General features: G+C 42.4%; 1 protein-coding gene across 1 annotated transcript in view; it reads right to left on the bottom strand.

The window, feature by feature from the left end:
• The window catches only part of syt10 (synaptotagmin X), a 45,939-nt gene extending 39,334 nt beyond the window's left edge, over positions 1 to 6,605 (bottom strand). Inside the window, exon 1 of the mRNA XM_061914124.1 lies at positions 6,303 to 6,605. Within this exon, the coding sequence (XP_061770108.1) occupies positions 6,303 to 6,507 (205 nt within the window). The 5' untranslated portion in view covers positions 6,508 to 6,605. The remainder of the gene's footprint in view (positions 1 to 6,302) is intronic.
• Between the last annotated feature and the right edge of the window lie 9,727 nt (positions 6,606 to 16,332).

Here is a 16,332-nt window from a genome sequence, read left to right as displayed (position 1 = left end):
GATGCATGCTTGGTTATGCTTTAAAATCAAATCCAACAATTGCCACAACGACTTTTAACTGTCAACTGAGTTTCGTTTTTTTGATGATTTCTGCTGGTGGTGTGCCTCTGTTTTTTTTTAACGCAAAAAAATGTGCTTTGGCTCAAAAAAAAGTTGAAAAACACTGGCCTGCATGGTGGAAAACGACATGGTCAAAACAATGGGTTATACAAACCCCGTTTCCATATGAGTTGGGAAATTGTGTTTTTGGAAATAATCATTAACTTTAGAATTTTATGCCAGCAACACGTGAGAAAGAAGTTGGGAAAGGGGGCAATGAATACTGATAAAGTTGAGGAATGCTCACCAAACACTTATTTGGAACATCCCACAGGCGTGCAGGCTAATTGGGAACAGGTGGGTGCCATGATTGGGTATAAAAACAGCTTCCGAAAAAATGCTCAGTCTTTCACAAGAAAGGATGGGGCGAGGTACACCCCTTTGTCCACAACCGCGTGAGGAAATAGTCAAACAGTTTAAGAACAACGTTTCTCAAAGTGCAATTGCAAGAAATTTAGGGATTTCAACATCTACGGTCCGTAATATCATCAAAAGGTTCAGAGAATCTGGAGAAATCACTCCACATAAACGGCATGGCCGGAAACCAACATTGAATGACCGTGACCTTCGATCCCTCAGACGGCACTGTATCAAAAACCGACATCAATCTCTAAAGGATATCACCACATGGGCTCAGGAACACTTCAGAAAACACTGTCACTAAATACAGTTTGTTGCTACATCTGTAAGTGCAAGTTAAAGCTCTACTATGCAAAGCGAAAGCCATTTATCAACAACATCCAGAAACGCCGCCGGCTTCTCTGGGCCCGAGATCATCTAAGATGGACTGATGCAAAGTGGAAAAGTGTTCTGTAGTCTGACGAGTCCACATTTCAAATTGTTTTTGGAAATATTCGACATCGTGTCAGCGAACCATCCAGACTGTTATTAACGCAAAGTTGAAAAGCCAGCATGTGTGATGGTATGGGGGTGTATTAGTGCCCAAGGCATGTGTAACTTACACATCTGTGAAGGCCCCATGAATACTGAAAGGTCCATACAGCTTTTGGAACAACATATGCTGCCATCTAAGCACCGTCATTTTCATGGACGCCCCTGCTTATTTCAGCAAGACAATGCCAAGACACTTTCAGCACGAGTTACAACAGTGTGGCTTTGTTAAAAAAGAGTGCGGGTACTTTCCTGGCCCGCCTGCAGTCCAGACCTGTCTCCCATCGATAATGTGTGGCGCATTATGAAGCATAAAGTACGACAGTGGAGACTCCGGACTGTTGAACAACTGAAGCTCTACATAAAACAAGAATGGGAAAGAATTCAACTTTCAAAGCTTCAACAGTTTCCTCAGTTCCCAAACGTTTATTGAGTGGTGTTAAAAGAAAAGGTGATGTAACACAGTGGTGAACATGCCCTTTCCCAACTACTTTGCCATGTGTTGCTGGCATGAAATTCTAAGTTAGTTATTATTTGCAAAAAAAAAAACTAGTTTATGAGTTTGAACATCAAATATGTTGTCTTTGTAGTGCATTGAACTGAATATGGGTTGAAAAGGATTTGCAAATCATTGTATTCCGTTTATATTTACATCTAACATATGGAAAACGCATAAACATAATGCGAAACCATCGAGAACTACAATTCCCAGAATGCCATGGGAAAATGGCCGCCAGATTACCGATTGAAGGCACCTGTAAAGGACTGGAGGTTCAGTCAGACTTTTTTTTTAATTGAATTATATTTATATAGCGCTTTTCTCTAGTGACTCAAAGCGCTTTACATAGTGAAACCCAATATCTAAGTTACATTTAAACCAGTGTGGGTGGTACTGGGAGCAGGTGGGTAAAGTGTCTTGCCCAAGGACACAACGGCAGTGACTAGGATGGCGGAAGCGGGAATCGAACCTGCAACCCTCAAGTTGCTGGCATGGCCGCTCTACCAACCGAGCTATGCCGCCACAAACAAGCTGCGTGCAAGGAAGGAGCTACTCTACAAGTTTCTCCAAACACACCAAAGGTTGGTGAAAATGCTTCATTTGATGACGATCGAAATGCTTTTTTTGATGTGCTGAACTTGTACTTCTTAACTTACTTACTTAACTACCTTCATTTGTTTGTTGGAACTGATGGGTTCAAGTTGAACTTCTGCATTTCACTTTGAGCATTGCTTGCATGCTGTGTTTGACCAGTGGAAAGCACGTTTAAAGTCAAAGTTTCAAGCTTAAGTTAAAATGTTAAAATGGTTTAAGCTTAAGTTAAAATGGCAAATGGTTAAAGTTAAAATGTTCATGGTCAAAGCTTATGGTTTTAATGTTTAAAGTTAAAAGTACAAAAGATTAATGCAAAGTGAAAGGATGAATTCATGTTTAACTCTTGCTAAAAGTTCAAACATGATATAAAAAGTTGATTAATTGGAAATCATGAGTTGTCCCTTTTTGGAGTGGAAGAGTGGAACTTAATAACTTAATGTTGGGTTATTCTCAAGCCAATTATTGGGTTGAAATTTTTAACCCAAGAGTTGAGTTATGCTAACTCAATATGAGTTTATTCATTATCCAACTATTGGGTTGAATTATTTAACCTAAAAGTTGGTTTACGCTAACTCAATGTTGGTTGATTCATAACCCAACTTTTGGGTTGAATTTATTTACCCCAAAAGTTGAATTATGCTAACTCAATATTAGTTTATTCATAATCCAACTATTGGGTTGAATTATTTAACCTAAAAGTGGGTTCACGTTAACTCAATGTTGGTTGATTCATAACCCAACTATTGGGTTGAATTTATTTAACCCAAAAGTTGAGTTATTACAACTCAATATTAGTTTATTCATAATCCAACTATTGGGTTGAATTATTTAACCTAAAAGTGGGTTCACGTTAACTCAATGTTGGTTGATTCATAACCCAACTATTGGGTTGAATTTATTTAACCCAAAAGTTGAGTTATTACAACTCAATATTAGTTTATTCATAATCCAACTATTGGGTTGAATTATTTAACCTAAAAGTGGGTTCACGCTAACTCAATGTTGGTTGATTCATAACCCAACTTTTGGGTTGAATTTATTTAATCCAAAAATTGAGTTATGCTAACTCAATATTAGTTTATTCATAATCCAAACTATTGGGTTGAATTATTTAACCTAAAAGTGGGTTCACGCTAACTCAATGTTGGTTGATTCATAACCCAACTTTTGGGTTGAATTTATTTAACCCAAAAGTTGAGTTATGCTAACTCAATATTAGTTTATTCATAATCCAACTATTGGGTTGAATTATTTAACCTAAAAGTTGGTTTACGCTAACTCAATGTCGGTTGATTCATAACCCAATTTTTGGGTTGAATTTATTTAATCCAAAAATTGAGTTATGCTAACTCAATATTAGTTTAATCATAAACCAACTATTAGGTTGAATTATTTAACTTAAAAGTTGAGTTAAGCTAAATCAATGTTGGTTTATTCATAGCCTAACTATTGGGTTGAATTTATTTAACCCAAAAGTTGAGTTATGCTAACTCAAAATTTGTTTATTCATAATCCAACTATTGGATTGAACTATTCAACTTAAATGTTCAGTTATGCTAATTCAGTGTTGGTTGATTCACAACCTAACTATTGGGTTGAATTATTTAACCCAAAAATTTAGCATAACTACATTTTTGGGTAAAATAAATTCAACCCAATTCATCCCTTAAAATGTACTCAAAAGCAAGACATGAGTGACATATATTCATTATTTTTTTAAAATATTTTAATGTACATAAGATGTGTGATTGTAAATAATGCTAATGAGATTTATAAAATTATCTTCAAGAAAAAAGTACTTTTTTAATTAAAAACATTTTTTTTACCCAAAAATGCATTACTCATTGAAAAACCTCCGGTGACCAACCCCTCTGTGAACCCGAAAGGGACAAGCGGTAGAAAATGGATGGAAAAACACACACACTATGTCATTAGGATGACCTGACTGCTTATGACGTAGCAACTTGTCCAGGGTGTACACCGCCTTCTGCCCAAATGCAGCTGAAAGAGGCTCCAGCGACCCCCGCCCGCGGACCGGAAAGGGACAAACGGTAGAAAATGGATGGATGGATTAAAACACACACTATTAGGATGACCTGAATGCTTATGAGATGGCGACTTGTCCAAGGTGTACAATGCCTTCCGCCCGAATGCAGCTGAGATAGGCTCTGGCGACGGACCCTCCACCCTAAAGGACAAGTGGTAGAAAATGGATGGAAAAACACACACACTATTTCATTAGGATGACCGGACTGCTTATGAAGTGGCGACTTGTCCAGGGTGTACCCGACCTTCCGCCCGAATGCAGCTAAGATAGGCTCCAGCGACTCCCGCCCGCGACCCCAAAAGGGACAAGCGGTAGGAAATATATGGATGGATAAAAACACACACTATTTCATTAGGATGACCTGACTGCTTATGGTGTGGCGACTTGTCCAATGTGTACACCGCCTTCCGCCCGAATGCAGCTGAGATAGGTTCCAGCGACCGACCCCGAAAGGGACAAACGGTAGAAAATGGATGGAAGGATGGATAAAAGTACAGACTATTTAATTAGGATGACCTGACTGCTTATGAGTTAGCAACTTGTCCAGGGTGTAAGCCGCCTCCCGCCCGAATGCAGCTGATATAGGCTCTAGCGACTGAACCCCAAAAGGACAAGCAGTAGAAAATGGATGAATGAATGGATGGATGGATGGGAAAACACACTATTTCATTAGGATGACCTGACAGTTTATGAGGTGGCGACTTGTCCAGGGTGTACCCCGCCTTCCGCCCGATTGTAGCTGAGATAAGCGCCAGCGCCCCCTGCGACCCCAAAAGGGAATAAGCGGTAGGAAATGGATGGATGGACCTGACTGTTTATGAGGTGGCGACTTGTCCAGGGTGTAAACCACCTTCCGCCCGAATGCAGCTAAGATAGGCTCCAGCGACCCGCGCCCACGGACTCGAAAGGGACAAGTGGTAGAAAATGGATGTAAAAACACACACTATTTCATTAGTATGACTTGACAGCTTATGAAGTGGCGACTTGTCCAGCTAAGATAGGCTCCAGCGACCCCGAAAGGGACAAGTGGTAGAAAAGGGATAGATGGATGGATGGACAATAACACACACACTATTTCATTAGGATGACCTGACTGCTTATGAGATAGCGACTTGTCCAGGGTGTACACCGCCTTCCGCCCGAATGTGGCTGAGATAGGCTCAAGCGACTGAACCCCTAAGGGACAAGCGGTAGAAAATGGATGGAAAAACACTATTTCATTTGGATGACCGGACTGCTTATTAGGTAGAAACTTGTCCAGGGTGTACTCAGCCTTCCACCCGAATGCAGCTGAGATAGGCTCCAGCGACTCCCGCTCGCGACCCCGAAAGGGACAAGTGGTAGAAAATGGATGGAAAAACACACACTATTTCATTAGGATTAACTATTCATGAGGTGGCTACTTGTCCAGGGTGTATGCCGCCTTCCGCCCGAATAGAGCTATGATAGGCTCCAGCGACCCCGAAAGGGACAAGCGGTAGAAAACGGACAGATGGATGGATGGACAATAACACACACACTATTTCATTAGGAGGACCTGACTGCTTATGAGGTGGCGACTTGTCCAAGGTGTACACCGCCTTCCGCCCGAATGTGGCTGAGATAGGCTCAAGCGACTGAACACCTAAGGGACAAGCGATAGAAAATGGATGGATGTATGGAAAAACACACTATTTCATTAGGATGACCTGACTGCTTATGAGGTAGCGACTTGTCCAGGGTGTACACCACCTTCCGCACAATTGCAGCTGAGATAGGCTCCAGCAACCGACCCCGAAGGGACAAGCGGTAGGAAAATGGATGGATGGAAAAACACACACTATTTCATTAGGATGACCTGACTGCTTGTGAGGTGGCGACTTGTCCAGGGTGTACCCCGCCTTCCGCCCGATTGCAGTTGAGATAGGCTCCCGAGACCCCGATAGGGACAAACTGTAGGAAATGGATGACTGGATCTGACTGCTTTTGATTTTTTGTTTGTTTTTTGTTAGAAAATATATCTAAAAAATAGGAACAGGTTGTATTTTTAGCCAGCTGTTGCTGTCCGCCATTTAATTCTGGCAACTATTCTGCCTCGTTCACGCACTCGCGGAGTTGCAAAAGTTGAAATAAGTTGTTCGTCCTCATCTGGAGTCAAGTGGCGGCCGTAGGGAGGAGAAGGGTTGCGTTTACCTGCGTGTCCTTCGCCCGGAACGCCGCTCTCCAGGGGGAATATGTCGGAGCATTTCTCCCGGTCCACATGTTCGGTGAGGCAGAGGTCGGTGACGATCTGCAGCGCCCTCTGGCACAGCGTGACGCGGTCCCCGCTCCGGACGCTCATGTCTCTCCGGTTAAGCCATTGCGCGCCGGAGGGAGGGCCGGGCGGGCGGGGGTTCATCGTTCACAGGGCGGCGTGGAGGCGCGCCCTGTCCGCGTCGGCGTCCATCGGCGCGGGGGTGCGAGGATGGACGAGCGGCCGCACGTCAACTTCTCCCAGGCGCGTCCGTGCGGAGAGTGAGAGAGTCCGACCTGTTGCGCGACTACTTGGGCGAGGGAGGAGGCGGGGAGGGCGCTCTCTTCTGACTGGGTGCCGACCACCCTGGAGAGTCCTCCCGCCTGTGGACTCCCCTCACAGGCGCCTGCATTTCATGCATTTTTATGGTTTTTAATTTTTTACAAAGGCTTTCTTAATTATAGAGTCCTCATTTTTAATTTTAAAGTTTTATTTTTTTTATTTAGATTATATTATATACTATATTATATATATATATATATATATATATATATATATATATATATTTTTTATAAATGTATCAATCCATCCATCCATTTTCTACTGCGTATTCCCTTTGAGGCTATGGGGGGTGCTGGTGCCTATCTCAGCTACAATCGGGCGGAAGGTGGTGTACACCCTGGACAAGTCGCCACCTCATCACAGTTTTTTTATATATTTTTTATTTTTATTTATTTTTGTATATATTTTTATTTATATATTTTATTTATATATTTTATATAAAATTATTATTTTAATTTTCCTGAAGGAACTCTCCTGAAGGAATCAATAAAGTACTATCTATTTATTTGTAGCATGCTAAAAAAAAAAAATTAAAACATGCTGGATTATTTTTGATAACCCAAATTATGAGTTGCGAGGATTGGGTTACATTTTGGAGTTGTTTTCCATCCCATCCATTTTCTACCGCTTATTCCCTTTTGGAGTTGCGTGGGGCGCTGGTGCCTATCTCAGCTACAATCGGGCGGAAGGGGGTGTACACCCTGGACAAATCGCCACCTCATCGCAGTTTTTTTATATATATTTTTATATTTATTTATTTTTGGATATATTTTTATTTATATAATTTATTTATATAATTTATATAAAATTAATATTTTAATTTTCCTGAAGGAACTCTCCTGAAGGAATCAATAAAGTACTATCTATCTATTTGTTTGTAGCATGCTAAAAAATAAAAAAATTAAAACATGCTGGGTTATTTTTGATAACCCAAATTATGAGTTGCGAGGATTGGGTTACATTTTGGAGTTGTTTTCCATCCCATCCATTTTCGACCGCTTATTCCCTTTTGGAGTTGCGGGGGGCGCTGGTGCCTATCTCAGCTACAATCGGGCGGAAGGTGGTGTACACACTGGACAAGTCGCCACCTCATCACAGTTTTTTATATATTGTTTTATTTTTATTTATTTTTTTAGATATTTTTATTTATATAATGTATTTATATAAAATTAATATTTTAATTTTCCTGAAGGAACTCTCCTTAAGGAATCAATAAAAAACTATCTATGTATTTGTAGCATGCTAAAAAATAAAAAAATAAATTAAAACATGCTGGGTTATTTTTGATAACCCAAATTATGAGTTGCGGGGATTGGGTTACATTTTGGAGTTGTTTTCCATCCCATCCATTTCCTACCGCTTATTCCCTTTTGGGGTCGCGGGGGGCGCTGGCGCCTATCTCAGCTACAATCGGGCGGAAGGTGGTGTACACCCTGGATAAGTCGCCACCTCATTGCAGTTTTTTATATATTTTTTTATTTTTATTTAGTTTTTCGGATATTTTTATTTATATAATTTATTTACATAAAATTTATATTTTTATTTTCCTGAAGGAACTCTCCTGAAGGAATCAATAAAGTACGATCTATCTATTTATTTGTAGCATGCTTAAAAATAAAAAAAATGCTGGGTTATTGTTGATAACCCAAATTATGAGTTGCGGGGGCTGGGTTACATTTTGGAGTTGTTTTCATGAAGAGCAATCCATTTTTTTTGGGAGGGGGGGGGTTTATAACGGGACTTCTTCCAGAGATGTGTGGAAATAAAAAACGATGAAAAAAAAACCATATATTTTTAAATATATTTTATTTGTATTTTGTTTATGGCCCTGCGATAAGGTGGCGACTTGTCCAGTGTGTACGACGCCTTCCACCCGATTGTAGCTGAGACAGGCACCAGAGAAAATAAGCAGATATTAACGGTAAATGAACAAGTAGATTGATAATCCATTTTTACAGTTTGTCCCTCATAATGTGTAGAAAATAATAGGTGTATAAATGACACAATATGTTGCTAATTAGACTAATTAGGAGCCGTTGTTTATTTACTTACTACTAAAAGACAAGTTGTCTTGTATGTTCACTATTTTATTTAAGGACTTAACTGCAATAATAAACAAATGTTTAATGTACCCTAAGATTTTTTTTTTTGTTAAAACAAAGCCAATAATGCCATTTTTTTTGTGGTCCCCTTTATTTAGAAAAGTACTGAAAAGTATCAATTTTAGTACCGGTACAACACTACTACACACATTAAACCAAACCACTGTGCAGATTTTCCTGATATTAGGCATAGACTCTACTTCAGATTTTACGAAATATTCCACACAATGCTTTACACACACCTGTCAAGACCAGAAGGTTTACGCAGCTCGCTGCGGGGTTGGTTCTCCCGGGATGCAAACAGACTACTGTGGACCAGGCGTGAAGGTAGGAACATTTTTAATTCATCACTATCAAAACAGGAACACGCAAAAAGGTACACCACGCGAAAACACAACTTAGACAGAACCATGGGCAAGAAACAAAACTCACTAAACTGTGGAATGAAAAACGAGCAGCATGAACTATGGCATGAACAGAGCAGTGTGAACCAATCATGAAAGGAGCAGCATGAACTATGGTATGAAAACTAGCGACGTGGCCAAACTGACTGACTGGCAAGGGCGGTTTGAATAGTCTCACGACTAGAGACAGGTGAGCGTCCGAACAGCAGCGGCAGGTGAAAATCCTAAGTATCCACGGCAGGTGAAACCCTAAGTATCCATGGCAACCGAAACGAACAAGAGTGCACCAAAAAAAAACCAGGAACTAATGGAGTTCAAAACAACAGAAAATAACAAAAACATAATCCAGACCACCATCTTGCACACACACTAAGATTGTGATGCACACATCTTTATGTCCAGCATACTCCTTCCCCTTCAAGCTGTCCTGGATGAAATTACATTTTTTTCCCAATCATTTTGGAACTTGCAAGCTTGGGACGGCATAGCTTTATTGGTAGAGTGGCCATGCCAGCAACTTGAGGGTGCCGGGTTCGATTCCCGCATCCACCATCCTAGTCACCGCCGTCGTGTCCTTGGGCACGACACTTTACCCACCTGCTCCCAGTGCCACCCACACTGGTTTAAATGTAACTTACATAATATGTTTCACAATGTAAAGCGCTTTGAGTCACTAGAGAAAAGTGCTATATAAACATAATTCACTTTTTCTTCTTCTTACTCGTCGTCGCCATGTCTCCTTGTTGTGTGAGCAGTTGTGCACTGAGCTCCAAAGTCCGTAGATGTTATTGTAGCGTCCTGGAAGAGTTAGTGCTGCAACGGGTTCTGGGTGTTTGTTATTTTGTGTTACGGTGCGGATGTTTTTGTAACAGTGCTTAAGTTGTTTATACGGCCACCCTCAGTGTGACCTGTATGACTGTTGACCAAGTATACATTGCATTCACTTGGTTGTAGAGGATGCGCTAAAGGCAGTGCCTTCAAGGCACGCCCCCAATATTGTTGTCCGGATGGAAGTCGGGAGTAATTCAGGAGACTGGTTGCCCCGGGAGATTTTTGGAAGGGTCACCGAAATTCGGGAGTTTCCTGGGAAAATCAGGAGGGTTGGCAAGTATGCTTTAGGTCAGGGGTCGGCAACCTTTTTGGATGTGATAGCCAAGAAAGCCAAATATTTTCAAACGTATTTCTGTAAGAGCCATATAATATTTTTTTTGAACACTGAACACAACTAAACACGTGCATTTTTAAGTAAGACCAACATTTCTAGAATATCAAAGGTCTCTTATTCTTTGCAATAACATTGTTATTCTGAAGCTAACTGTGGAGGGGGCGTGGCCTGCGGGCCTGCAGCGAACCGGGGTGTTGCCAGGATCGGCCTCGAAATCAGCGACAGGTGTGCAGAAGGCCCACCTGGGCCTTTTTATCTAATCACCTGTTGCTCTGTTATAAGCAGGAAGAGAGCTGGAGCTGGAGCTACTGAGAGACTTATTGAAAAATAAAACAATATTGTAAACCTGAAACAGGGTCTTATAAATAACTTCTTACCATTAACGCAACTTCTTGAACATAAAAAAGCATGAGAATGTTTTATATTTTGAACGTTATTTTTAACACTGTAATTACAAGTGGACGTATTCATTACTTATCGTGTTAAGCAGTGTCAGCTCAGATTTTTCCGAGAGCCATATGCGGTCATCAAAAGAGCCGCATCTGGCTGCGTCGCTAAAAGCTGCAGGCAAACCGTAGTCAGCGCACTTGGTATTTGTAAATGGTTATACTTTTGTACTTGTATGGCACTTTTCTACCTTTTTTAAGGAACTCAAAGCGCTTTAACACTATTTCCACATTCACCCATTCACACACTAACCAGGACCCATCAGGAGCAATGGTGAAGTGTCTTGCTCAAGGACACAACAGACGTGACTAGGATGGTAGAAGGTGGGGATTGAACCGGTAACCCCTCAGATTGCTGGCGCGGGCACTCTCCCAACTTTGCCACACCAGTATGTGTTATTGGTCCCATATTTTGGGTTGCTGACCCTCCGGGTTATAATGGTATTATTTTAACTCAATTGCTGGGTTTTCAAAACTATGAACCATTTTTGGGTTGTTTTTCAATGAGTAATGCATTTTTGGGCTTTTTGTTTTATTAAAAAGGTACTTTTTTCTTGAAAGGAATTATATTAAGTATAAATCTCATCAACATTATTTAAAATCACACATCTTATGTACATGAAAATATTAGAGCATGCTGTATAGAACTACTCTGACCATACACAGCAATTCTTGTAAAAAAATAAATTTATGTCACTCGTATCTTGCTTTCGAAAGTTTTTAACCAACTATTGGGTCAAGGAGCAAAATTGCACAACCCAATATTTGGGTTTGGAATAACCCAACATTGTAGCGAACATAACTCAGCTTTTGTGTTGAATAGTTCAACCCATTAGTTGGGTTATGAATCAACCAACATTGGGTTAGCATAAGTCAACTTTTGGGTTGAATAATTCAACCCAATAATTGGGTTATGAATCAACCAAAATTGAGTTAGCATAACTCAACTTCTGGTTTAAATACATTTAACCCATTAGTTGGGTTATGGATCAACCAACATTGGGTTAGCATAACTTAACTTTTGGGTTAAATAATTCAACCCAATAGTTGGGTTATGGATCGACCAACACTGAGGTAGCATAACTCAACTTTTGCGTTCAATAATTCAACCCAATAGTTGGGTTATAAATAGACCAACATTGAGTTAGCGTAACTCAACTTTTGGGTTCAATAATTCAACCCAATATATGGGTTGTGAATCAACCAACATTGAGTTAGCATAACTCAACTTTTGAGTTAAATAATTCAACCCAATAGTTGGGTTATGAATCAACCAACATTGAGTTAGCATAACTCAACTTTTGGGGTCAATAATTCAACCAAATAGTTGGGTTATGAATCAACAAATATTGAGTTGGCATAACTAAACTTTTAGGTTCAATAATTCAACCCAATTGTTGGATTATGAATCAACCGACATTGTGTTAGCCTAACTCAACTTCTGGTTTAAATACATTCAACCCATTAGTTGGGTTATGGATCAACCAACATTGGGTTAGCATAACTTAACTTTGGGTTAAATAATTCAACCCAATAGTTAGGTTATGTATCGACCAACACTGAAGAAGCATAACTCAACTTTTGCGTTCAATAATTCAACCCTATAGTTGGGTTATAAATCAACCAACATTGAGTTAGTGTAACTCAACTTTTGGGTTCAATAATTCAACCCAATAGATGGGTTGTGAATCAACCAACATTGGGTTAGCATAACTCAACTTTTGAGTTAAATAATTCAACCCAATAGTTGGGTTATGAATCAACCAACATTTGAGTTAGCATAACTCAACTTTTGCATAACTCAACTTTTGGGTTAAATAATTCCACCCAATAGTTGGGTTATTAATCAACCAACATTGAGTTAGAATAACTCAACTTCTGGGTTAAATACATTCAACCCATTAAATGGGTTATGAATCAACCAACATTGAGTTAGCATAACTCAACTTTTGGGGTAAATAATTCAACCCAATAGTTAAGTTGGGAATAACCCAACATTTAGGGGCAGCTGTAGGAGTATTCAGGAAGCGGAGTCATTGACGGATGAGCAAACAAATGTGCTTTACAATGGTTTGAAAACAAAATGATGTTGATCGCTAGCTACAAGCTAATGGCAGAAAGTAAAACAAAATGTTACGGTGTTCACAATTGAAAGCGTAACAAAAAGCAACAAGACCAGTCAGACCTCAAAATACCGTATATTTCGGACTGTAAGACGCACTTAAAATCCTTTCATTTTCTCAAAACTCGACCGTACGCCTTATAATCCGGTGCGCCCAATGTACGGAGTAGTTTTGGTTGTGCTTACCGACCTGGAAGCAGTTTCATTTGGTACATGGTGAAATGATACGTGTGACCGGTAGATGGCAGTCACACATAACAGATATGTGTAGACTGCAATATGATGGCATCTTTTTTTTAAACTGTTTTTAGTCAAAGGCGATGGCTGTTTACGACCCCCCCTCCCTTAGAAACATTTGTTGCCATGTAATCAGGGAAAGTCCAAATAAAACAGGAGGCGTACAATATTCCGTCAGAGCGTGGTGGAGACTGAACAAAAGTACAGCTGAGACGTTTCTCCTCAATTGAGCCATATTTAATTATGTCTGTTTAATTCCTTGCTTCTTGTCTTGTTTAATAGATGTCATTAAGGTTTGAACCTGACAGACTGCAATATGATGGCAGTCACACATAAAAGATACGTGTAGACTGCGATATGACTCAAGTAAACACCAACATTTTATATTTTCCATTGAAAATATAGAACATGACCACACAGTGCTCAAAATTCTACCTAAATGTTTTAGTAGGACTTTGGTAAGCTATGAAGCCACACCGCTTGATGGATTGTACTGTGCTTCAACATAGGAGTATTATTATGGTGTGTCCTGGGCATGATGTTAAATTGCCTCTAGTAGTAGAGGTCTTGGGGAACTAGGAGGTTACTGTTACCCCAGGTGTCCTTTGGTAAAGGCCTAGTACCAGACTGCCCCCTAGCCAGGGATACGGTGAAGACCTCTACGGCGGAGAAGGCGGAAAACGGTAGATGTAAGAACTACCACAAGGGTTGCGATGGCGGAAGAAGGCTCCCCCACAACCCAAGACCTCAACGGTGGAACAGGCGGAGGATGACTGGTAACCATATGGAGCGTCACAACGGCTGGGATGGCGAAGACGGCTGCAGCAGAAAAGGATCCCCAGTCGTCTTGGACTCCATGCCACTGGACCCTAACCCGGATCTGTGCACCAGTCTCCCCTCGTTAACCATAAAGGGATACCCCTCTAACATGAGGACCATCATACTTGCTTCGAGTGGCCGCCGATAATTATTATGGTGTGTGCATAAGGCAAGACATATTATCCGGCGTTTTGTTTTGCAATATTATGTTGTGGAGAGGCGGAGCCGGCAGTCTGACAGCAAGGCAGGGCACCGCTGCAAGATGGTTGCGAGGAGGCGTGGCCGGTGGGCCAGCAGCGAGGCAGGTGCGTGAATCGCCCACTTGGTCACCATCAGATAACCTTCTCGCATTTTTTTAAAAGGCCGGCAGCCGTGAACATCAGGGAAGAGAGAATTGTAGAGTCCGAAGCAGACGCAGCGCGCCAGAGACCGAGAGCCAGACGGAGAAAACGGCGTGGTGCTGAAAAGCAGACGGCGGAGCGAGTCGGAGCTAAAATGACGCAAACCTGCTGGCAGTAATGTCCCTATTTGGTGGTCCGTGGAACCCGCACGACACGAGACTGTCACGTACGCAAAAAGCAACTTTTCTTACCTTCTGGTGCCTGCTGATCCGTATTTGGGATCTGCATAAGTCCTGAAAATTTGCGCCCGAAGGCGGATTGTGAAGCGACTGGGATTTAGAACCAGCACCTCCAAGTCTGAGTCCATGGTTCTCGCCTAAAAAAGGGCGGAGTGCCATCTCCGGGTTGGGGAGGAGATCCTGCCCCAAGTGGAGGAGTTCAAGTACCTCGGAGTCTTGTTCACGAGTGAGGGAAGAGTGGATCGTGAGGTCGACAGGCGGATCGGTGCGGCGTCTTCAGTAATGCAGACGCTGTATCGATCCGTTGTGGTGAAGAAGGAGGTGGGATTTAGAACCAGCACCTCCAAGTCTGAGTCGATGGTTCTTGCCTAAAAAAGGGCGGAGTGCCATCTCCGGGTTGGGGAGGAGACTCTGCCCCAAGTGGAGGAGTTCAAGTACCTCGGAGTCTTGTTCACGAGTGAGGGAAGAGTGGATCGTGAGATCGACAGGCGGATCGGTGCGGCGTCTTCAGTAATGCGGATGCTGTATCGATCCGTTGTGGTAAAGAAGGAGCTGAGCCGGAAGGCAAAGCTCTAGATTTACCGGTCGATCTACGTTCCCATCCTCACCTATGGTCATGAGCTTTGGGTTATGACTGAAAGGACAAGATCACGGGTACAAGCGAACATTCCAAACTTTGGGTGAACTTGTACAGCAGATGATGTGGTCCTGATGGCTTCATCTGACCGGGATCTTCAGCTCTCACTGGATCGGTTCGCAGCCGAGTGTGAAGCGACCGGAATGAGAATCAGTACCTCCAAGTCCGAGTCCATGGTTCTCGCCTGGAAAAGCGTGGAATGCCATCTCCGGGTTGGGGAGGAGACCCTGCCCCAAGTGGAGGAGTTCAAGTACCTCGGAGTCTTGTTCACGAGTGAGGAAGAGTGGATCGTGAGGTCGACAGGCGGATCGGTGCGATGTCTTCAGTAATGCGGACGCGGTATCGATCCGTTGTGGTGAAGAAGGAGCTGGGATATAGAACCAGCACCTCCAAGTCTGAGTCTATGGTTCTCGCCTGGAAAAGGGCGGAGTGCCATCTCCGGGTTGGGGAGGAGACTCTGCCCCAAGTGGAGGAGTTCAAGTACCTCGGAGTCTTGTTCACGAGTGAGGAAGAGTGGATGGTGAGGTCGACAGGCGGATCGGTGCGACGTCTTCAGTAATGCAGACGCTGCATCGATCCGTTGTGGTGAAGAAGGAGCTGGGATTTAGAACCAGCACCTCCAAGTCTGAGTCCATGGTTCTCGCCTAAAAAAGGGCGGAGTGTCATCTCCGGGTTGGGGAGGAGACCCGGCCCCAAGTGGAGGAGTTCAAGTACCTCGGAGTCTTGTTCACGAGTGAGGGAAGAGTGGATCGTGAGGTCGACAAGCGGATCGGTGCGGCGTCTTCAGTAATGCAGACGCTGTATCGATCCGTTGTGGTGAATAAGGAGCTGAGCCGGAAGGCAAAGCTCTCAATTTACCGGTCGATCTACGTTCCCATCCTCACCTATGGTCATGAACTTTGGGTCATGACCGAAAGGACAAGATCAAGGGTATAAGCGGCCCAAATGAGCTAAGGGCTCTCCCTTAGAGAGAGGGTGAGGAATTCGAAATAAAGCCACTGCTTCCACTGGTCAGGATGCCACCCGAACGCCTCCCTAGGGAGGTGTTTAGGGCACGTCCAACCGGTAGGAGGCCACGGGGAAGACCCAGAACACGTTGGGAAGACTATGACTCCCGGCCTGCCTGGGTTCGCCTC

The sequence above is a fragment of the Nerophis ophidion genome, linkage group LG10 (assembly GCF_033978795.1).
Source record: "Nerophis ophidion isolate RoL-2023_Sa linkage group LG10, RoL_Noph_v1.0, whole genome shotgun sequence".
In the NCBI taxonomy this organism is placed as follows: Eukaryota; Metazoa; Chordata; class Actinopteri; order Syngnathiformes; family Syngnathidae; genus Nerophis; species Nerophis ophidion.
Note: the sequence above shows the minus strand (reverse complement) of the source record. Positions and strands in the feature narration are given on the sequence as shown.